The sequence below is a fragment of the Salvelinus alpinus genome, chromosome 29 (assembly GCF_045679555.1).
Source record: "Salvelinus alpinus chromosome 29, SLU_Salpinus.1, whole genome shotgun sequence".
In the NCBI taxonomy this organism is placed as follows: Eukaryota; Metazoa; Chordata; class Actinopteri; order Salmoniformes; family Salmonidae; genus Salvelinus; species Salvelinus alpinus.
Genome location: NC_092114.1, coordinates 45,321,893 through 45,346,634, shown reverse-complemented (window position 1 = coordinate 45,346,634; position 24,742 = coordinate 45,321,893). Strand labels below are relative to the sequence as shown.

General features: G+C 44.7%; 1 protein-coding gene across 1 annotated transcript; it reads right to left on the bottom strand.

Moving 5' to 3' along the window:
- Positions 1-21,995: 21,995 nt before the first annotated feature.
- LOC139559079 (protein S100-A1-like) lies at positions 21,996-24,281 on the bottom strand. The gene is made up of 3 exons (XM_071374757.1): positions 24,099-24,281; positions 23,737-23,903; positions 21,996-22,220 (listed from the first exon to the last, which is right to left on the bottom strand). The coding sequence occupies exons 1-3, from the start codon at positions 24,247-24,249 to the stop codon at positions 22,083-22,085; spliced, it is 456 nt and encodes a 151-aa protein (XP_071230858.1). The 5' UTR covers positions 24,250-24,281; the 3' UTR covers positions 21,996-22,082.
- Positions 24,282-24,742: the final 461 nt, after the last annotated feature.

Genomic DNA, 24,742 nt, shown 5'->3' with positions numbered 1-24,742 from the left:
TATCCAAAGCGATTTAGTCATGCGCGCCTACATTTTACTACGGGTGTTCCCAGGAATCAAACCCACTAGCCTGTCGTTGCAAGCACCATGCACTACCAACTGAGCTACTTAATGACAAATAATCCATGTGGGTGCATGTATTTGAGGATCAGTCTCATAATTATTGTAGAGTTATGCAAACCTTTGTGTCTATGTGTGCGTGCGGGCGGGCGTGCGTGCATGCGTGTGGACACAGGGAGGAGGGCATTTACCCAATTTACTCAATGAGATATGAGACATTAGTGTGACATGTAGGCCTAATGCAATACACTGTAGAAAGCAGATGGAAGCAGGCAGGTCTTTTCATGAAATGCAAACCCCTTTTCCTTTCCAGGACGCAGTTGCACATGCAGGTAAGGGATACAATCAGGGTAAGGTACTCCATGACGTTCAGAGCTCCGTCCTGGTCCAGCATCGTCATCAGGTCATCCGCTTCAGGACCACCCTTCTGCTCATGACAACATAGTATAAGATTACAAGGAAGACACAATACATTAGGATTTCAGTATTTTGTTGTCAATCGCACTGAATGGCTGACACTTCACACATGTCAAGAGAACGTGAAGGGAGGCGATTGGATCAATACATTAGGATATCTATACTTTGCTGTCATTAGTAGGCTACTAAATGAATGAGACTCCATGCATTATAATCAGTCAATCTCAATTAAACTATATTTCATGTAAATGTTTTATTACAATCACAACGCATAACAATAAAAAATAGCATTAGAATAGCATTTGCTGGCTTATGAAGGACTAGTTTCCCAGACACAGATTAAGCCTAGTACTGGACTTTAAAACTGGCACGAACGTTTGCGATATTAGAACAAAACCGTTACTGCAAACAATTTATACTTTTCACTCGGATATCCTTGCGCACCCTATAGAACAGCACAATACGTACTGCATTTTCCTTTTTACCACATTGCACGACTGTCAGAGTCTATCTAAAAGATAGCGAAGGAGTCAGGCGCAGGACACAGGTAAGAGTAACAATAACTGATTTACTCAATCCAAAAACGTAACAAAATCGCGTTCCAAACAAGGACAAAACAGGACACAAAATACAACACACCGGAATACACGAAAGACAATCACGCACAAAACAGAAAGGGAAACCAGAGGGTTAAATAAGGAACATAATTATGAGATGGGAACCAGGTGTGTAAACAGACAAAACAAAAGGAAAAATGAAACATGGATCGGTGGCAGCTAGAAAGCCGGTGACGTCGACCACCGAACACCGCCCGAACAAGGAGAGGGAACAACTTCGGTGGAAGTCGTGACAGTACCCCCCCCTTGACGCGCGGCTCCAGCAGCGCGCCGACACCGGCCTCGGGGACGACCCGGGGGATGAGACGCAGGGCGATCCGGATGGAGTCGGTGAAATTCCTAGAGTAACGATGGGTCCAGGATGTCCCCCACCGGTACCCAGCATCTCTCCTCCGGGCCGTACCGCTCCCACTCCACGAGGTACTGAAGGCCTCTTGCCCGATGCCTTGAGTCCATAATGGCTCGCACTGTATACGCCGGGACCCCCTCGATGTCCAGAGGGGGCGGAGGAACCTCCCGCACCTCAGACTGCTGGAGCGGACCAGCCACCACCGGCCTGAGGAGAGACACATGGAACGAGGGGTTAATACGGTAATCAGGGGGGACCTGTAACCTATAGCAAACCTCGTTCAGTCTCCTCAGGACTTTGAATGGCCCCACAAACCGCGGACACAGCTTCCGGCAGGGCAGGTGAAGGGGCAGGTTTCGGGTCGAGAGCCAGACCCGATCCCCCGGTGCATACACCGGGGCCTCACTGCGGTGGCGGTCGGCACTCATCTTCTGCTGCCTGATGGCCCTTTGCAGATGCACATGGGCAATGTCCCATGTCTCCTCCGAGTGCCGAAACTATTCATCCACCGCAGGAGCCTCGATCTGGCTCTGATGCCATGGTGCCAGGACCGGCTGGTAACCTAGCACACACTGAAAAGGTGACAGGTTAGTGAAGGAGTGGCGGAGGGAGTTTTGAGCCATCTCTGCCCAGGGGAGAAACACCGCCCACTCCCCCGGCCGGTCCTGGCAATAGGACCACAGAAAACTACCCACCTCCTGGTTGACTCTTTCCACCTGCCCGTTGCGCTCGGGGTGAAAACCTGAGGTAAGGCTGACCGAGACCCCCAGGCGCTCCATAAACGCCCTCCAGACTTTAGACGTGAATTGGGGACCCCGATCAGAAACTATATCCTCAGGCACCCCGTAGTGCCGGAATACGTGGGTGAACAGGGCCTCCGCAGTCTGTAGAGCCGTAGGGAGACCGGGCAAAGGAAGGAGACAGCAGGACTTAGAAAACCGATCCACAACGACTAGGATCGTGGTGTTACCCCGCGAGGGTGGAAGATTCGTCAGGAAATCCACCGAGAGGTGTGACCACGGTCGTTGTGGAACGGAAAGGGGTTGTAATTTCCCTCTGGGCAGGTGTCTAGGTGCCTTGCACTGTGCGCACACCGAACAGGAGGACACATAAACCCTCACGTCCTTGGCTAACGTGGGCCACCAGTACTTCCCAGCAAGACAGCGCACTGTCCGACCGATGCCAGGATGACCAGAGGAGGGTGAAGTGTGGGCCCAAATGGCTTGAGGGTTCAGTCTCCTCGCTGCTCGAATGTACTCCAGATTGCGGTGGTCAGTCCAAATGAGAAAAGGGTGTCTGGCCCCCTCAAGCCAATGTCTCCACGCTTTCAGAGCCTTGACAACAGACAACAACTCCCGGTCCCCCACATCATAGTTTCGCTCCGCCGGGCTGAGCTTCTTCGAAAAGAATGCACAGGGGCGGAGCTTTATTGGCGTACCCGAGCGCTGAGACAGCACAGCCCCTATCCCTGCCTCGGACGCGTCCACCTCAACTATGAACGCTAAGGTGGGATCAGGATGAGCCAGCACGGGAGCCGAGGTAAACAGAGCCTTCAGGTGACCAAAAGCCCTGTCCGCCCCAGCTGACCACTGCAGTCGCACCGGTCCCCCCTTCAGGTAATGGGAGCCACTACCTGACCAAAACCCCGGATAAACCTCCGGTAGTAGTTGGCAAACCCTAAAAACTGCTGCACCTCCTTTACCGTGGTTGGAGTCGGCCAATTACGCACGTCTGAAATGCGGTCATTCTCCATCTCTACCCCTGACGCGGAAAAGCGGTACCCTAGGAAGGAGCCGGACTGTTGGAAGAACAGACATTTCTCAGCCTTGACGTACAGGTCATGTTCCAACAGTCGACCAAGCTCCCTGCGTACCAGGGACACATGCTCGGCGCATGTAGCGGAGTATATTAGAATGTCATCTATATACACCACTACACCCTGCCCGTGCAGGTCCCTGAAAATCTCATCTACAAAAGATTGGAAGACTGATGGAGCATTCATTAACCCGTACGGCATGACGAGGTACTCATAATGCCCAGAAGTGGTGCTAAATGCTGTCTTCCACTCATCTCCCGCCCGGATACGCACCAGGTTGTAAGCGCTCCTGAGGTCCAATTTTGTGAAGAAGCGCGCCCCGTGTAATGACTCGGTCATACTGGCTATGAGCGGTAGCGGGTAACTGTATTTTACCGTGATCTTATTTAAACTTCGATAATCAATACACGGGCGCAAACCTCCATCCTTCTTCTTCACAAAAAAGAAACTCAAGGAGACAGGTGAGATGGAAGGCCGAATGTATCCCTGTCCTAGAGATTCGGTGACATATACCGCCGTCTCCTCCTGTGACAGAGGATACACGTGACTCCTGGGAAGTGCAGCTTCTACCAAGAGATCTATCGCACAATCCCCCTGTCGATGGGGTGGTAATTGAGTCGCAGAAGGTGAGTGCCAAATCGGCCTATTCGGGGGGAATGTGCATGGTGGAGACCTGGTTTGGACTTTCCACCATAGTGGCACCTAAGGAAACACCTACACACCTCCCTGAGCACTGACGGGACCATCCCTTGAGAGCACTCTGTTGCCACGAAATAGTAGGATCATGCGAAGCCAACCAGGGAATCCCCAACACAACAGGGACCGCAGGAGAGTCGATTAGGAAGAGACTAATTCGCTCCCTATGACTCTCCTGCTTTATCATAGTGAGCGGAGCTGTGACCTCCCTAATTAGCCCCGACCCCAAAGGACGACTATCTAAGGCATGTATAGGGAAGGGAACATCAACAGACACAATAGGGATCCCGAATCTCATAGCAAAGGAACGGTCGATAAAGTTCCCAGCTGCGTCTGAATCTACTAGCGCCTTATGCTGGGAACGCGGGGAAAACTTGGGAAATTCCTACTCACCTGGGATGACCCACCAGCTGTACCCTGCTACCTCTACCTCCTGGGGAACCCCCCCAGCACCGACCAGCAGTGTGCCCTCTGCGGCCACAGTTGGTGCAGGGAATGGTCCCCCCTCCGGTCCCCTTCGTTGCGGCGCCTCCCAACTCCATAGGCGTTGGATCAGGAGCGCTGGGGGATGGAACTGACGGACCCCGATCAGGACGTCCGCGGGAGGCCAACAGGTTATCCAACCGGATCGATAGGTCCACCAGCTGGTCCAGTGTAAGGGTGGTGTCCCTGCAGGCTAGCTCCCGACGAACGTCCTCTCGTAAGCTACACCTGTAGTGATCGATCAGTGCCCGCTCATTCCATCCCGCACCGGCCGCCAGAGTTATAAAGTCCAGCGCAAAATCTTGAGCGCTCCTCATCCCCTGACGTAGATGAAATAGGCGTTCCCCCGCCGCTCTCCCCTCCAGGGGATGATCAAATACCGCCCAGAAACGGCGGGCGAACTCCTCATAATCAGCCAACGTCTGACCTTCCCTGCCCCAGATGGCGTTGGCCCATTCCAGGGCTTTACCGGTCAGACAGGAGATGAGGGCGCTCACTCTCTCGCGTCCCGAAGGGGCTGGCTGGACAGATGCCAGGTAGAGCTCCAGCTGGAGTAGGAACCCCTGACACCCGGCAGCTGTCCCATCATACGCCCTCGGGAGCGAGAGCTGAATCCCACCGGATCCTAATGACGGAGAGGTGGACATCACGGTAGGTAGTGGTGGAACCTGAGGAGACGACACAGGGTTCACAGGAAAAACCCCTCTCTCCAATTGGTCCATGGTTTGCAGAACGCGATCCATGGCTGTACCCAGACTCTGCAGCATGGTTGTGTGCTGCTGAACGCGCTCCTCCATTTGAAGCGGAGGGCTGGCTGCACCTGCTGACTCCATGTTGTAGGTGCGTGATTCTGTCAGAGTCTATCTAAAAGATAGCGAAGGATTCAGGCGCAGGACACAGGTAAGAGTAACAATAACTGATTTACTCAATCCAAAAACGTAACAAAATCCCGTTCCAAACAAGGACAAAACAGGACACAAAATACAACACACCGGAATACACAAAAGACAATCACGCACAAAACAGAAAGGGAAACCAGAGGGTTAAATAAGGAACATAATTATGAGATGGGAACCAGGTGTGTAAACAGACAAAACAAAATTAAAAATGAAACATGGATCGGTGGCGGCTAGAAAGCCGGTGACGTCGACCGCCGAACACCGCCCGAACAGGGAGAGGGAACAACTTCGGTGGAAGTCGTGACAACGACGCTCCTCACCAATGCTTTGTCAACAAAGCAACAACAAAAAAACAGCGGTTGGGCCGACCGTGTCCTCAATGCGGATTCCATCTTCAAAACAAAACATGCTCAACTGATAATCTTAATTGAAAGTTATTTTTAGTTCAGGACTATAGGCTTAAACTTTGTTCGGGAAACTGGCCCGAGGTGTTGCACTGACTCACGCCAGCGATGTTGGACAGCTCTGCCTTGATGAGGTTGGTTATCTTTTTTCGGCATCTCGGCATCTCGGCATCCAGCGTGCTTGTGGAATGTCATGATGAGGGCTCCCAGGGAGGTTTCCAGGGGTGTGGGCTGTGCCATGGTGTCTGAGGGTGATGGTGATCCTGGGGGTGGAAACTATTATAAGTAGGCTACTTGGCAAGCAGCTTACATGTGGAATGCCTTATGTTTTGCATCGGAATAAAAAGGACTAAGTCAGTAAGTAAGTGAAACTACATACAGTAATGTATGTAGGTGTCTACCACATGCAAAATATACATGTTAAATTGATACGTTTACTCAGACCGATGATATCACACAAGTAACTGACATTTGAACTCTTGTGAATGAATGAACAGTAAATGAAGGTTCATGTTTGAGACATTCTAAGTATTTTTATGACAAAGTAGCGTGTGTAGGTAAAGAACTAAACAGATATGAATAGTACACGTTAAGGAAAAAATCATTAACAGAAGAATAATGTGCATTTCTCAAAAGTGTTTTAAAAGTATTTATTTCCTGCATTCTACCCTATTGATCAATGTACTATTTTGTTCTTCAGTCTAATCAGCAGATTAAAAAAGGAATAGCCACATTGTAAATAAAAAAAAATAAAAAAAAATGGTATGTAGGGTAGACCAGGGATGGCTGTAACACTTTTTGCATTTTTGTCAATTTCTCAGAGATTGTTTGAGGTACTAAATTCAAAATTTGATACAAACAACATACATCTGTCTGCTACAAATTGGTATAGGTGTTATTTCTCTAAATCAAACTGACAAGGTGTGACTTTTTCCTCAAATACAAGGAGTGAAATTACAATTTACACCACCTCCCAGGTCAGTTGTAACAGGGCTTGGGGTGAAACTTCAGTTTGAAAAATTGCATAAATCATGACATGAAACAAAATATTGAAAGCCTTTATTCAGAACATGAGAACAACATTGCCATGTTTAACATATCTTTTTGTGTGGCAGAAATAATCAAATACAAATAATAAAATGTTTATTATTTTTACACTCCATTTAACTGTCCCTTCTCAACTAAACAAAAACATCTGACAACTAAACAACAACTGAACAAAACAGCTGAATGTTTGTGGTGTGTGTGTGTGTGTGTGAGAGAGAGGGAGAGAGCGCGGTGTGTGTGTTTATGACTGAATCTTGGACATGTTCACTGAATCAGAGTCACAGTTGTGACAGTGGTATGGTATTCCTGGGGTACAGGCTTGGTGGGACCTGTTATGCCAAAAAGTGTCCCTACCCCCTGCATCACATTGGGATTCAATGACCTCTAGGTTCCATTGATAGGGCTGTTGCTTGAACTTGCAAAATTCTGACTGGCCTACTTAATGAAACAAAGTGTCCTTTGCTATGCTGGATGCTTGGCTCTATTTTACCTTGTAGCGTCGCGGAAGATTGACGACGTTCTAGATCTATTTGACCTCATAAGTGCTTGCTCGGTCCGCGCAAATATATTACCTCAGAATCGCTCTACAAGGACGTTGTTTTTACGGTGAATACCTGCTGACTACTGCTACTGCTTCAGAAGACCGAAAATACTGAAAAGGAAAATTTTTATTTATTTGATATTTGTCTTTATATAAGATAATATTGTCAAATAGGAAGAAATAATTGAAGCTGTTATAAGATTGATTTTAGATTGACATCGCTAGCTACGTATTTACAGGGCATTCGGAAAGTATTCAGACCTCTTGACTTTTTCCACATTTTGTTACGTTACAGCCTTATTTTAAAATGGATTTAAAAAATAATAATTATCATCAATCTACACACAACACCCCATAATGACAAATCCAAAATTAGTTTAGAAATTTTAGCCATTTTTTTTATTTTAAATGAAGTATTACATTTGAGTATTCAGACCCTTTAATGAGTACTTGGGTATGATGATGCTACAAGCTTGGCACACCTATATTTGGGGAGTTTCTCCCATTCTTCTCTTCAGATCCTCTCAAGCTCTGTCAAGTTGGATGGGGAGCGTCACTGCACAGCTATTTTCAGGTCTCTCCTGAGATGTTCGATCGGGTTCAAGTCCGAGCTCTGGCTGGGCCACTCAAGGACATTCAGAGACTTGTCCCAAAGCCACTCCTGCGATGTCCAGTTGGAAGATGAACCTTCGCCCCAGTCTTAGGTCCTGTGCACTCTGGAGCAGGTTTTCATCAAGGACTTCTCTGTACTTTGCTCTGTTCAGATTTCCCTCAATCATGACTCGTCTCCCAGTCCCTGCCGCTGAAAACATCCCCACAACATGATGCTGCCACCACCATGCTTCACCATAGGGATGGTGCAAGGATTCCTCCAGAAGTGACTCTTGGAATTCAGGCCAAATCGTTCAATCTTGGTTTATCAGACCAGAGAATATTCTTTCTCATGGTCTAAGAGTCCATTAGGTGCCTTTTGGCAAACACCAAGCAGGCTGCCATGTGCCTTTTACTGAGAAGTGGCTTCCGTCTGGACACTCTACCATAAAGGCCTGATTGGTGGAGTACTGCAGAGATGGTTGTCCTTCTGGAAGGTTCTCTCATCTCCACAGAGGAACTCTGGAACTCTGAACCTGACCATCAGGTTTTTGGTCACCTCCCTGACCAAGGACCTTCTCCCCCGATTACCCAGATTGGCCGGGCGCCCAGCTCTAGGAAGAACCTTGATGGTTCCAAACTTTTTCCATCTAAGAATGATGGAGGCTACTGTGTTCTTGGGGACCTTCAATGATGCAGAAATTACCCTTCCCCAGATCTGTGCCTTCGACACAATCCTGTCTCTGAGCTCTACGGACAATTCCTTCGACCTCATGGCTTGGTAATTGCTCCGACATGCACTTTCAACTGGGGACCTTATATAGACATGTGTGCCTTTCCAAATTGTGTCCAATCAATTGAATTTACCACAGGTGGACTCCAATCAAGTTGTAGAAACATCTCAAGGATGATCCATGGAAACAGGATGCACTGAGCTCAATTAGAGTCTCATAGAAAAGGGTATGAATACTTATGTAAATAAGGTATTTCTGTTTTTTATTTGCAATAAATTAGCAAAAATGTCTAAAAACCTGTTTCCACTTTGTCATCGTGGGGTATTGTGTGTAGAGTGATGTGGGACATTTTTTATTTAATCCATTTTAGAATAAGGCTGTAACGTAACAAAATGTGGAAAAAGGGAAGGGGTCTGAATACTTTACGAATGCACTGTACTTCAGCCTGCCTAGTCAGCTAGCTAGCCAGACAGTTTTATTCAGCTAACGATTGCTAGCTAACTGTTATTGTAGCTTTCTGTTTGTATGTAGCTTGCACTTTAATGGCATCCCTCGAGGAGATTTTGTTTCATCTTTCCAATCAGGTGAAATACTACGAAGGCATCGCTGATCTCGACAACAGTCGCAACATTCGTAGGGCAGACAAATTCACAGGGTTAAGTTTAATAGTTAACTTCAATTAGATCACTGGAAGGATTTACTGAACAACCGTTTTTCAACACTTAGCCATCTAGTTGGTCATCTACATGTTGCTAGCTATACATTTAGTTATATGTCTGTCATATTGAGGTATCTAGCTATAAGTTAACCTTGATCAATCAAATGGATAGGTGTGAGCAATTATAGTAGCTCCAACTGCCCTTAACTAGGTTTCTTCGCTAGACAGAGAGAGAGACAGATAGACAGACACATACAGAGAAAGAGAGAGGAAGAAAGTGAGAAAGGATGAAAGTGAGAGAGAGAGAGAGGTGGGAAGAGAGTGAAAGACAGAGAGAGAGATGGAGAGAGAGAGAGAAAGAAAACAGAGCAAATTTAGTTAGACTAGTATTTCAGCAACCCTTGTCTTCCAACTTGTTAGACAATCACAGCAAATCCTATTGCGATGCAGGGGGCGGACACTATTTGGCCTGACAGGCCCATAATTTGCATTCCCAGCACTGAACCCATACCTCCGAAGGCTTGTTACAACTAACCCTGACCCTTGCATTGTTATCTTACATCAAAAAAATCTACACACACTGGTTATAAACCTGATACAAGTTTGGTGAATCTAACTACAAAGCAGGTAATGCCATCACAAAAACAATTTTGGTTAAAAAAAAGTATTTCTTACCTCAAAATCAGATTCTTGTCAATGAAATCTGCTGTCTATCACAGGTCCTTGCTTCTTCACATGAGGGTTGAGGACTAAACTGAGCATGTGCACAGCCAATCACATAATTCTAGCTTGTTCCTGATTGGAGATATTGAGAGTGTTACAACTACCCTATGTTACAAACAACCCTGGTCTCCCCTAATTTACTGGCAGATAGTTAATCACCATAAAAACAACACTTTTTTTTTTTAGAGTGCAGGCAGGATACTCCACAATCGACTGGTACTCACAAGCAATTTGTCCAAATAGCCTATTACAGCGCAAATTGCTGTGCAATGCGATGTCTGTCTGTTACCGGCTTGGTTTCCAGAACAGCGCATTTCTTACCTTCAGCTGGAATCTAGCCGCCATGATAGGAAGGTTTCTTCCATGGTAATCGGAGCGATGCTCCCGGAGAGGATAGAAACTGAAGGGGGGGTATTTCTGCGGGGGGGTATTTCTGCCCGCCACAAGGAGGGGTGAAGGGAACATTTGTCTGCATGCATCATCATTAGCCTATAAAATGTAATAGGCTATAACTACAACGGGAAAACAACAAAACGTGTAAACACAGACAAATCACACACTGACACGATCACAGACACAGGCTACTCACGAACCAGAGCGTCCATCATTGAAGTGAGCGTTCAATCCGACTGTGCCTCCTTCGATGAATTACACATGATACCCCTACCGTTATCATAACAATAACAACAGGTGCCATGAAGGCAAATATTGCAAAATAGATATTCATAACTCCTGGATGATCACCTTATTTAGATGGAGAAGGCCTTGCTTTAATATGGCATATGTTTTGCGCAATAAAATTGGAAGTGGACGCACGCACGTAAGGCTATAGCCTACATTATACAACGCAATAGAACAATCAATCCAAATGGAAGAGAGGAATTACATTTGTAACGAAATTCAATTTAGGTCTAAACGATGATCCGATCATGAAAATGCACACACCGTTCAGAGTGTTTGCCAGATTATGCGCTTGATAGGCTACTTCCCGCCCAGATTTCTCCCACCCTCCTTTACCGAATCGCATCAACCTTGGACACTGTGCCACGATTCAGGGATTTCGGTCTCTGCTGGTACACTGCAATATAATGGGGCGGGGGTAAGAAGGACTACAGTAGTCAGCGCATGTGTAGTCTAATAAACCATGTTAAAGTGGCCTCAGTTAAATTTATATTTTACAGAAGAAATTACTGCTGTAAAAAAATAACAGTGGCGGACATGCCTGTTTACCACTGTCAAGTGGGATTGCAAATATTCGTAAATGCTTTACAAAACGTACTTGTCGTTTGCCCATTTATTAACAGCAAAGATAACATTTTGTAGTGATCATCACTATACGAGTCATTTTTACAATTCCCACCGAGTGAGTTAACCCTATTAGCGCGATGGTGTTTGCCTTTCAAGCCAGTGACCCAGGTTCTCTTCCCTGCCCCACCGTTCGGTACATTAATGTCAGAAGTGGGAGGCCTTTAGACCACCGAAACGCACGGCCGGGACGTGTGAAGAGGCGGAGAAGTCAAAAAACTGAAAGGTGCGTTCAGAGGGGGCAGTGTAGCGATTCTTGCTATATGAGCCACTTTACAATTCCCATGAAGTGGGTTAACCCATAGAGATGTATAGAGGACTCTAGTGCCCAAAATTTCGTTTTAGCATCAAATCAAACGTTATTTGTCACACGCGCGGAATACAACAAGTGTAGACCTTACCATGAAATGCTTACTTACAAGCCCTTAACCAACAGTGCAGTTCAAGAAGAGTTAAGAAAATATTTACCAAATAAACTAAAGTAAAAAAAAAAAAAAAGTAACACAATAACATAACAATAGTGAGGCTATATACAGGGGGTACTGGTACCGAGTCAGTGTGCGGGAGTACAGGTTAGTTGAGGTCATTTTTACATGTAGGTAGGGATGAACTGATTATGCATAGATAATAAACAGCGAGTAGCAGCAGTGTACAAAAAAAATGGAGGGGGGGGTCAATGTAATAGTCCGGTGGCCATTTGATTAATTGTACTGTAAGCCTCTCAACTGCGGTTGATTTGGCGCTGATTTTCTTAATTTTAGTCTTAAAGGAAGCACGTCGTTTTGTGTTTTGTATTTTTAATTTATTTTCCTGGTTTTTGTGTTTTGGAATGTCCGGTATCCCTGGGATACCATGCTGTCACAATATAAATTATGTAAGCACTTGTAGCCCAATTATGATTCTGTAGAATCAATTGCGCATTGACTGGACATTCCAAATTACCAATGCAATTATGCATCACATTAGTAATATTAATATGCAACATGCAGCAATCCAAGGTATACTATCAACAGTGCTGCTGCGCTTATAGCACCCTATTCCCTGTGCATAACATTTTCAAATGCAGATCTCATGGCTCACTGCCCTGTTTTCCCCAACTCTTAAACTAACCCTCAAAGCTTTTCAAATAATGCTGTTAAATAAAGCAAGGTACTGTACATAATGAGTCAAACAAGCACTAGGCCTAAACATAGGCAACAAACGTGATCTGGTAGATTAGTCAGCCCACTCTGGAGAGGTGAAATGTACATCCCACTCCTAGTTTGGATGTGCGTCCTGCGCATCAGACATGCTGGGCCAGCCCTAGCCTACAGGACTACTGTTTTTTTAATAGATATAGATAACATGGGTTCATGGTAGGCCTATCAAAACATAGAATTTTAAAGAGAAAGCATGCTCCATGATCCAACAGGAAATATGCCAATGGGAGTTTTTTTTTTATGCACTGGAGTTGAGAATATTACCAGTATATCCTGATTTGCAGGATGGGGGAATTGCATTGCAATCATGCATCACAATAGTAGGCCTAACTCTATTTCTATTGTAGAATGCGGTTTTTAATAGATATGGATAACATGGGTTCATGGTAGGCCTATCAAAACACACTCCACCAAGTCAGTGACACACGAGGCAGCAAGCGGCCATTTCGCACATCTTGCTGACTTAAGTAATGGTCATGAAAGCAAGTGCCATGATCCAAAGGGAAATATGGGATTTTTTTTACATTCCTCCAGAGATGATAACTTTGGTAGCCTATCCAGATACCAAAAATCTGAACAGATACACATTTGATTTACAGGAGGGGGGAATTGCATTGAATCAAATTATTAATTTCAAATTATTTACCGCTCAGAAGAGCAGGATGCACTAGTGTAATGTAATACACTGTACAAAGCATATGGAAGCAGGCATTTTCCACTATAGAACACAGTTGCACTTGCAAGGGATCCAATCAGGGTGATGTACTCCTTGAAGTCCACAGAACCATTAGTGTCCTGGTCCATCATTGTCATCATTCTGCTTATGTCAATATAATATAGGACCACAAGGAAGACAAAACATTAGGATCTCTGTATTTTGTTGTCATTCACACTTAATGACTGACACTCCACACAACATACAACCAATACAGTCAAACACCCTTCTGCTCATGTCAAGAGAATGTGGGCATGGGATATAAGATTACTAGGAAGACACAATACATTAGGATTTCTGTATTTAATTGGTATTCGCACTGAAAGGCTGAGACACCATGCAATATAGTAAGTCAGTCAAAGTTCAATAAAACTTTTTTTCAAGTGTCTTTTTTATTAAAATCATGACACACTTAAAAGCTTTTACTGCAGTGGGCTGAAGCAGGGTCATACAGGGTCTTTCTTGGTAGTCTTAAACAAATCTACCAAAGTATACACCTCACAGACATGGTTATGGGCTTTAAAAAAGAAGTCACCTGTACCATGTCAGATATAGAGTTGAAATGTATTCAATTTTCAGTTTGCATCCCAATATTACACTTTATATACCAAAACCGTTTGCCATAGAAACACCAGACCAAACCAGGAGACGGCAGAACCGTGACGCTCCTTGGTCCGAGGGTACAGATAACATCCACACCAACCTGTTGGGGGTCCCAATAGGGGTCCCCCACGAATTCCAGGCATTAAACAGAAATGATGGTCTGTGGCATCTGATGCCCACCATTGGCCCAGGTATTGTTGATACTAAACAAAATGCCTGGATCAATTATATCTACTATAATCAACAATGATTTGTTAACTACACCCACACAGCACTTACGGGGATGGCTGAACAATTGGATGCTACCTCTCAAACCAGTAGACAAAATAGACTAGCACTGGACATGATTCTGGCCAACCAGGGAGGTGTATGTAAAATGTTTGGAGAACAGTGTTGCACGTTTGTCCCTAACAATACTAGTCCGGATGGGAGCATTTCAAAAGCTCTGAGTGGGTTGGCAAGGTTATCGGTGGAGATGAAGGTTCTTGCAGGTGTGGAGGAGAGTGGACTGTTCCCCTGGCTGGGTGGTTGGTTTGGTAAGTACACTGCAATGATGATTACTGGATTTCTGACCCTAGTTGTTGTTTTTCTTATGCTCATGTGCTGTGCTACCTGTATCATACCTTGTTTGAAGAAGTCTGTTACAGATGTGGCAAGGACCTCTGGTATGATGCCGTTGCTTGATGCTCCAGTTGGAGAGGCTGATACGGAATCAAGCTTTCGCAGGAGAGTGGGCCTGACAGAGGAGGACCCTTGGTTTGCTGTAGTTGATGTTGTCGAATTAATAAAAAGTGATGTTTGTCCTCCCTGTTGTGAAGGTTTGAAGTTCCCGGGTGGCGACGAGCCCACCTGGTACAGGTTGTATAGAGGGATGGACCTGAGGGTTTAACATTTTCTCGTTTTTTGGTTAATAATGTGTGATTTTGGTTAACAAGGCTTCGAGGCGGTCCATGGCCAATTGGCAGCTACATCCCTGATGGCATTTCAAAAATAGAATCGCGGCAGATGGTAGTCTTACTGTTGCCCTAGAGGGTCTTAGTACACTTAATGGGAAGATGAAGCACCACTCCGGGGTTGACACTACTATGTGGGACTCCTGGATGGATGCGTTTGGTAACTATAAGACCCTGATCTCCTCTGTCCTAGTGTCCGTTGCTGTTTTTGTGGCTATCCTAACCCTGTGCGGTTGTTGCTGTATTCCTTGCGCTCGCACATTAGCCACTAGAGTGATTACCACTGCCATTACCCCTATGCCTAAGGACCAGGCCCAAATGTACCCGCTTTTGGCGGTTGATGACCCTGATGAGGCGTTTGCACCTTTTCAGGAACCCCCTCTTCCTGACTACTCCTCTTGGCCACTCCAGGAGTAGCACTTGGAGGAGGGTGGATACTATTAATTATCCTTGCTTAATTACCTCGCTTCGCTGCTTACTAGAGGGGGCTTCTTGTTTTCGTTATATCCTTCTTCTTGTTTCTAATAGAGTTTTCACGTCTTAAAAGACGTGAAGAGGGGGACTCAAAAATTTGGTTCTACCAAATTGTTTGGTTGAGACTATTGGTCACGTCTAGTAGACGTGAAGAGGGGGATTTGTTATATATAATAAATATACATCTAGCTTATGCATACATACATAACCATATCTACATATATATGAACATACATATAGCTTGTGCATACAGTACCATTGGGTTAGCTAACTCAATGGTCAGACTAGTTAACCTTTAGATAACTCCTGTTTTAGTGTCATCTGGCTGCGTTAGAGACTGTGTGTGACCATAGGATTAAAAGCTTGTACAACACACCCCATGACTAAAACACAAGATTGCTGAGGCACCGAACAGGATACCCCATTGTCACAAAACTGCTGACCGCACAAAACAGTTATGAAGCGCCAAACTAAACCGCCTGACTTAAGTAATTGCTCACATCCATATAACTCAGGAAACCCCCTAGCCCATCTCATGACTCCTGGACACACAAAGAGTTACATCGCATGAACCCAAACACACACATTATCTCCCCTCTCTACTGGTCGGGTGCCAAGAGCAGAGGACTCTGCTGTGCACCCTGTTCTGGCTAGAGCAGGCCCGCCTCCAACTCCTCAGGACCAGTCAGAAGACCAACACGACGAGACTCTACCTACTTTGTCCCATGTATTTAATCTGCTGCAAATCTCTGTTTAGGCAGCCTCTTTCAGCTGACTCCATACTGAGTCATATGACTAGGTCCGTGCACGATAAACTGCAGGACAAGATATCTTTGTGCCAATAAACTGCCTTTTTGTTACAACTGAAATCCACTCTGTCCAGCGTCTTGATTTGGTCTCTCTCTCCGGTATTTGAAACACCAACATAGGGATGGGATGAGTGTTCCGGGTGAATGACTGTAGACAGAAAAAACGGAGACAAGTTCAAGGCAAGCAAGACGTACAAAACAACAAAACAAACTCTATCAAACTGGAGGCTGATACGCTGGCACAACATACTGTTCATGGCTAACGATCCGGCAGGGAATGGATGTCAGGTCAGCGCTTATGAAGTGGAGGGGTGATGATCAGGACCAGGTGTGCAGATAGCTGATGGGATACAGGTGCGGGTACTCAGAGATCCTCCAACTAGCTACGTCGCCCGGCAACCAGACAGGGTGCGTTCCAGGACACCGGAAAAAACACTCCAGGACAGAACACAGGCAAAAACAGACTCAGGAAGCGGGATTCGTGACAGTCATGGTCTGGGGCGGTGTGTCACAGCATCATCGGACTGAGCTTGTTGTCATTGCAGGCAATCTCAACGCTGTGCGTTACAGAGAAGACATCCTCCTCTCTCATGTGGTACCCTTCCTGCAGGCTCATGCTGACATGACCTTCCAGCATGACAATGCCACCAGCCATACTGCTTGTTCTGTGCTTGATTTCCTGCAAGACAGGATTGTCAGTGTTCTGCCATGGCCAGCGAAGAGCCCGGATCTCAATCCCATTGAGCACGTCTGGGACCTGTTGGATCGGAAGGTGAGGGCTAGGGCCATTCCCCCCAGAAATGTCCGGGAACGTGCAGGTGCCTTGGTGGAGAGCGTGGGGTAACATCTCACGGCAAGAACTGGCAAATCTGGTGCAGTCCATGAGGAGGAGATGCACTGCAGTACTTAATGCAGCTGGTGGCCACACCAGATACTGACTGTTACTTTTGATTTTGACCCCCCCCCTTTTGTTCAGGGACACATTATTCCATTTCTGTTAGTCACATGTCTATGTCTAAGTTTATGTCTCAGTTGTTGAATCTTGTTATGTTCATACAAATATTTACACATGTTAAGTTTGCTGAAAATAAACACAGTTGACAGTGAGAGTCTTTTCTTTTTTTGCTGAGTTTATAGCGGTGCCACGTTGAAAGTCGCTGGGCTCTTCACTAAGGCCAGTCTACTCCCAATGTTTGTCTATGGAGATGGATGACTGTGTGCTCGTTTTTATACACCTGTCAGCAACTGATGTGGCTGAAATAGTCGAATCAACTCATTTGAAGTTGTTGTCCACATACGTTTCTATATATAGTGCATGTGACCAGTGACCCATGCTCTCTAGTGTACAAAGTGGAATATACAAAAGACAAACTATAGACAACACAACAACCACACAAGTAGGCAAAAATGGCTCCTGCAAACACACAGTCCTACTAGCCTATACCCACAGTTTGACTCATAATACCCATACAACCTAGTGGTCAAACAAGGAAATGGTCCCAATCATTTTTTCCCATGACTTTTTCCCATAGGGGATTTTAGAAACACTTAAAATAAGAGCTGTGTTTTGTGTAGGCTTTTTTTTTTGGGGTATTATGACACCTCCACTGTGGGGCTCTATATTGTAGGTCTATAATATTTGTATGATAAGCACTGTCAAATTTGGCTTTGCAATGAGTGACATGGAATTGACATGTTAGTACAAATATATTGTCACTCAGGCTAGTTGGTTGCAGTTTGTAATAGACCAATATAGTGTAGCGAATATGGGGGTTAGCCCCAATGGGCCCAGTGACTGTCAAGCAAACATCTTAATCGTTACACCAAGAGGTACAAATCTCTTGATAGGTGTTGGATTAATGTTGCCAAATTACCCCCTTCCTTCGGGACGGCGTGTCCCCATGCTTCTCTATACCAATTCACTCACGTGTACATGCCTCTCCAATGGCCTCACGGGCGCCATCCCACTTCTGACACCAATGTAGTGAATTCGGGGGTAGCTCCGACCGGGACTCGAACCCGGGTCCAGCGACGGTCAAGCTAGAGAATAAGTTACCTTGGTTTACTACAGACTATTTTGATCCTGTATCCTGCTGTTTTACCACAGCATATTGGTAAGCACATGATGGCGCCGGAGGGTATGGCTGCATCTTATCGGCTCTTAACTAACCATGCTATTTTGTTTGTTTTTTCATATTGTTCGTAACTTGTTTTGTACATAATGTTGCTGCTACCATCTCTGATGACAGAAAAGAGCTTCTGGACATCAGAACTGCGATTACTCACCTCAGATTAGACAAAGAGTTTTTCTTCAATGAGTCGGATGGGAGGGATTTACTACTGACCAGGCCCAGATCCCCGTCATTTGCTGGAGAAGGAAACTGAGATTTTGCTGAAAAATATCAGGGTGCCTTGTAAGGATCAGGCAACAAGTGGCTAATCTGCCTTCCGTCCTGCTAGCTAACGTTCAATCGCTGGAAAATATATGGGACGAACTGAAAGCACGTTCAGTATATCCTAACAACGGGACATTAAAAACTGTAATACCTTATGTTTCACAGAGTCGTGGCTGAACGACGACATTAAGAACATACAGCTGGCGGTTATACACTCTATCGGCAGGATAGAACAGCAGCCTCTGGTAAGAAACAGGGCAGGGGCCTATGCATATATGAAAACAACAGCTGGTGCATGATATCTAAGGAAGTCTCAAGGTTTTGCTTTCCTGAGGTAGAGTATCTCATGATAAGCTGTAGACCACACTATTTACCTAGAGATAGTAGCTGTCTACATACCATCACAGACCTATGCTGGCAGTAAAACCGCACTCAATGAGCTGTATACCGGCATAAGCAAACAGGAAAATGCTCATCCAAAGGCGGTGCTCCTAGTGGCCGGGGACTTTAATGCAGGGAAACTTAAATCAGTTTTACCACATTTCTATCAGCATGTTAAATGTGCAACCAGAGGCGAAAAATTCTAGACCACCTTTACTCCACACACAGAGACGCGTACAAAGCTCTCCCTCGCCCTCCATTTGGCAAATCTGACAATAATTCTATCCTCCGGATTCCTGCCTACAAGCAAAAATGTAAGCAGGAAGCACCAGTGACTCGGTCTATAAAAAAGTGGTCAGATGAAGCAGATGCTAAACTACAGGACTGTTTTGCTCGCAGAGACTGGAATATGTTCCAGGATTCTTCCGATGGCATTGAGGAGTACACCACATCAGTCACTGGCTTTATCAATAAGTGCATTGAGGACGTCTGCCCCACAGCGACAGTATGTACCTACCCCAACTAGAAGCCATGGATTACAAGCAACATTAGCACTAAGTTAAAGGGTAGAGCTGCCACTTTCACGAAGCGGGACTCTAACCAGGAAGCTTATAAGAAATCCCGCTATGCCCTCTGACGAACCATCAAACAGGCAACGCGTCAATACAGATGTAAGGGTCCTGTGTGTAGCTGGTGTAGAGAGTCAGGCGCAGGACAGCAGATATGAGTAATCAACGTACTTTACTCAAAAAGACAAACTTACAAAGTAACATCACGAGCCCACAAAGACGGACCGAATTACAATAAACAATCACTCACAAACACAACATGGGGAACAGAGGGTTAAATAATAAACAAGTAATTGGTTGAGTGAAGCCAGGTGTGATAAGACAAAGACAGAACAAATGGAAAATGAAAAGTGGATCGGTGGTGGCTAGAAAGCCGGTGACGTCGACCGCCGAACGCCGCCCGAACAAGGAGAGGGACCGACTTCGGCGGAAGTCGTGACAACAGGACTATGATCGACTTGTACTAAACCGGCTCTGACACTCGTCAGATGTGTCAGGGCTTGCAAACTATTACAGACTACAAAGGGAATCACAGCCGAGGGCTGCCCAGTGACACGAGCCTGCCAGACGAGGTAAATAACTTCTATGCACGCTTCGAGGCAAGTAATACTGAAACATGCATGAGAGCATCAGCTGTTCCGGACGACTGTGTGATCAAGCTCTCCGCAGCCGATATGAGTAAGACCTTTAAACAGGTCAACATTCACAAGGCCGCAGGGCCAGACGGATAACCAGGATGTGTACTCCGAGCATGCGCTGACCAACTGGCAAGTGTCTTCACTGACATTTTAACCTCTCCCTGTCTGAGTCTGTAACACCAACATGTTTCAAGCAGCCCACCATAGTCCCTGTGCCCAAGAAAAACAAGGTAACCTGCCTAAATGACTAAAGACACGTAGCACTCACGTCTGCAGCCATGAAATGTTTTGAAAGGCTAGTCATGGCTCACATCAATGACTCCAGCCACCCTAGTTATAGACTGTTCTCTCTGCTACCACACGGCAAGCGGTACCGGGGCGTCAAGTCTAGGTGCAAAAACAGCTTCTACCCCCAAGCCATAAGACTCCTGAACAGCTAATCAAATGGCAAACCGGACCAATTGCATTGCCCCCCCACCCACCATCCTCTTCTACGCTGCTGCTACTCTGTTATCTATGCATAGTCACCTACATGTACGTATTACCTCAATTCCCGCCGCAATTGACTCTGTACTAGTACCCCCTGTATATAGCCCCGCTATTGTTATTTACTGCTGCTCTTTAATTATTTGTTATTATCTCTTACTTTTTATTTCTGGGGTGTTTTCTTAAAACTGCATTGTTGGTTAAGGGCTTGTAAGTAAACATTTCACTGTAAGATCTACACCTGTTGTATTCAGCGCATGTGACAAATACGATTTGATTTCACATTTGATTTGATTACCAGGCATGCACAACACAGTAAATGCATAGGTCTAAACTATAGCCTGTTTATATCTCAATTGCTCAGTTTAGCAGCATTCTTGGGGTCCTACTTTCTGACAAGAGAATCCATGTGGGTGTATTTGAGGACCAGTCTCATTATTGTTTAGTTTATTAGGATCCCTATTAGCTACTGCACATGCTGCAGCTTCTCTTTCTTGTGTCCACATAAAATGTACAAATACATGACAAAGTACAGAACAGTTATAGACAATAAGAATTACATTAAATTCAAAAATAAAACAAGTTATATATTGAAAAGACACCAAGAATGGTACAATTTACAAACAATTCATATATGCATATTCTTATACACAGTACAGGTAAATTAGATCTGTAGAAAGAGGAAAGGCTCAGTGATACAATATGTTTTTGAAAGCTAAACATACTTTTTGCCTTTTTATTGTAGAGTTATGCAACCCTTAGCTCTGTGTGTGTGTGTGTGTGTGTGTGTGCATTGACACCGGGAGGGAGGTATTTACCCAATCCCCTGGCTGTCAGTCCTTCCCAACCTGCTTGCACAAATAAGAGCACTTTTTCAACAAGCCTACTTGACAAACTTGTTGGCTAGTTAGTTACTCAATATCAGAGAATAATGTGCATGTTTTCCTGAAAATGTGAAACCTGTATATCTGATTTTGACTGAATATCAGAAAGCCACACATTTAGCTAGGGCTACAGATGTAGGATCTAAATTTGAGCCAGTTTGCTACAGCAGGAAAATAATCCTGCAGTAAGAGGAAATGTGAATTATGTGGATTTCGTAAGGGAAAAGCGAGTCTGAAATTTCAAAATGGAAATTAAACTTCAGAAGCCTCAAATATAGTATAGCCTCAAATACACTACAAGTTAAACATTTCCTGCATTGCAGCAACAGGGTGATCAAATTAAGATCCTACAAAACCTGCATTGCAGGAAAGTTCTCCAGCAACAGGGTGATCAAATTAAGATCCTGCCTCTGTAGGCTATACTTTTATTGTAAACAGTTTCAGTCATCTACCAGTATAACCAGTGCAACTATGTGAAATACATTTTTCTACAAACAAAAACCTTACTCACACAAAAAAGTCACAAAGTAAACACCCGAACCACCAAATTAAAATTAAACAGGCATTTATTATTGTGGCATGTAATGTAATACACCGTACAAAGCAGATGGAAGCAGGCAGGTCTTTACATCCAATCACATACTCTTCACCAGGGCACAGTTGCATGCGTAGGCAAGGGATCCAATCAGGGTAATGTACTCCTTGAAGTCCACGGAGCCGTCAGCATCCTGGTCCAGCATCGTCATCAGGTCATCCACTTTAGGACCACCCTTCTGCTCATGCCAATGTAATATAGGATCATTTACATTTTAGTCATTTAGCAGACGCGCTTATCCAGAGCAACTTAAAGGAGCAATTAGGGTTAAGTGCCTTGCTCAAGGGCACATCGACATATTTTTCATGTAGTCGGATCACAAGTAAAGTAAGACAATACCTTAACATTTCTGTATTTAATTGTCATTCACACTGAATGACTGAGACTCCATGCAATATAGAATCAGTCAAAGTTCAATCAAACAAAGCATTAAATAGTTTTTATTCAAATCACAACACACTTAAAGGGATACGTCAGGATTTTGGCATTGAAGACCTTTATCTATAACCCAGTTAGATGGCACAATTTCTATGTCTCTGCGTACAGTTTAACGGAACTGCTAGCAAGCTAGTAGATACCATAGACTTCTAGTCATTGCGGTGATGCTAGTTAGAATTGGCTAGTGAAACTACCTCCAACTTCCTTCGTACTGGAAGCAGAGACATAAAAATAATATCCATGAGTTAATCTGACACTGGGGAAGTAAATAAAGGGCTTAATTGCCAAAATCCTTAAGTATCTCTTTAACAATAAAAGGGGGCATTAGAATAGCATTTACTATCTCATGAGGGGCCAGTTTCCCAGATACAGATTAAGCCTAGACCTAGATTTAAAAATAAAAAGTATGCTCAGTGGTAGCTAGCAGATCGCAACGGGCCAATGTGATATTCCATTAGCCGTTGCTGGATAGGTACTGTTTGGCGTAGCAAAGATAATTTTCGACCAACCTTAACTCAATTCGGCCAAACTGTCAGAGTCCAGTTGGTTTGTTTGAATTTAGAAAATATTATAATGTTTAGCTCCATGAAGTAATCCAACAGTGTGTACGCCACCGTCTTTTCTTTTTCAAATCTTCTCTCATTCATTGAGACAGGTGAGTGTCATCGTAACACTTTGTGTCTCGATCAATGAGAGAAGATTTGAAAAAGAAAAGACGGTGGCGTACACATTGTTGGATGACTTCATGGAGCAAAACATTTATTTTAATAACGGAGCATTTTCTAAATTGAAACAGACCACCTGCAACTGGACACTGACATTTTTGAAGATACATGTTTGGCCGAATCGAGAAAGAAGATACTATCGCCAAGTTAAGGTTGGTTGAATATCCCCTGTGCTACACCAAACAGTACCTATCCTCTCACAGGCCTGGGCACTCCAGTCCTCAGGGGCCTGATTGGTGTCACACTTTTTGCCCTAACTAACACACCTGACTCCAATAATCAACTAATCATGATCTTCAGTTAAAAAGGCAATTTGTTTAAATCAGGTGTGTTTGCTAGGGATAGGAGAAAAGTGTGACACCAATCAGGTCCCCGAGGACTGGAATTGCCCAGGCCTGCGAGCATCACATTAGCCCGTTACAATCTGCTAGCTAGCTCAATGGATACTCTTCATTGAAAGTGCTTTTTAGTCCAGGACTATAGGCTTAATCTCTGTTCGGGAAACTGTCCCGAGGTGTTGCAATGACTCACCCCAGCGATGTTGGGCAGCTCTGCCTTGATGAGGTTGGTTAGCTCTTTTTTGTTGAGGGTCTTGGCATCTCCACTACCAGCGTGCTTGTGGAATGTCATGATGAGGGCTCCCAGGGAGGCTTCCAGAGGTGTGGGCTGTGCCATGGTGTCTGAGGGTGATGGTGATCCTGGGGGTAGAAACTATTATAAGTAATAGGCAAGTAGCTTACATGTGGAATGCCTTATGTTCTTTACAGGAATGAAGAGGACTATGTAAGTCAGCACTTACAAAATGAAGAATAGACATGTTAAATTGATAACAGTTACTGTATTATCTTTTAAGGTTCAGTCTAAGAATGTATTCGGTTTCCTGTCGGTCTTACCTGTGTGTAGAATAGAAGAATATGTCAGGTGCTGAGGTGGTGGAAAGAGAAGGAGCTTATATAGAACAGCACCTGGCCTGTGACACTCCCCTTGATTCCATCCTTCTCTCTGCCCTTCCCTGTTCCCTCCTCTGTCTCTCCTCACCCTCATCTCTCTCTACGCTACGCCCTTCCTGCGTGTCCCTGTGTGACCTGACCTTTCATGGTAGCTGCTTTAGCAAATATAAAAATTCTCTATAGAATACACTGTCTAAAAAAGTATTGTCTATATTAATAGCATAACATGCAACTCAAATGAATACAAAACATTCCTTGTCCCCTCTTATGTTTTTGTGAACAGTATGCCTTCATATATCATGCGTGTATCATGCAACAACAACTGCATATAGAGAGGATGGTAAATGGTTTAAGTTATGTAAGTTCATTGAAAGTCTGTTTTCTATTACACTGTCCGTGGCATTTCATTGAATGGCAGGGTGTGTCCATGCTCTCTTTGTCTTGCAGTAAATACTTGCATTCCAGATTAGGTTATATTGTAGTTTATCCTGTTTATGGTTTGTTATAGTGGTGTCATTAAAAGCACAGCCTCTCGCTAACCGTCATTTAAAACAGGCATTTTTAAGTCAAATCGAATGTTAATTGTC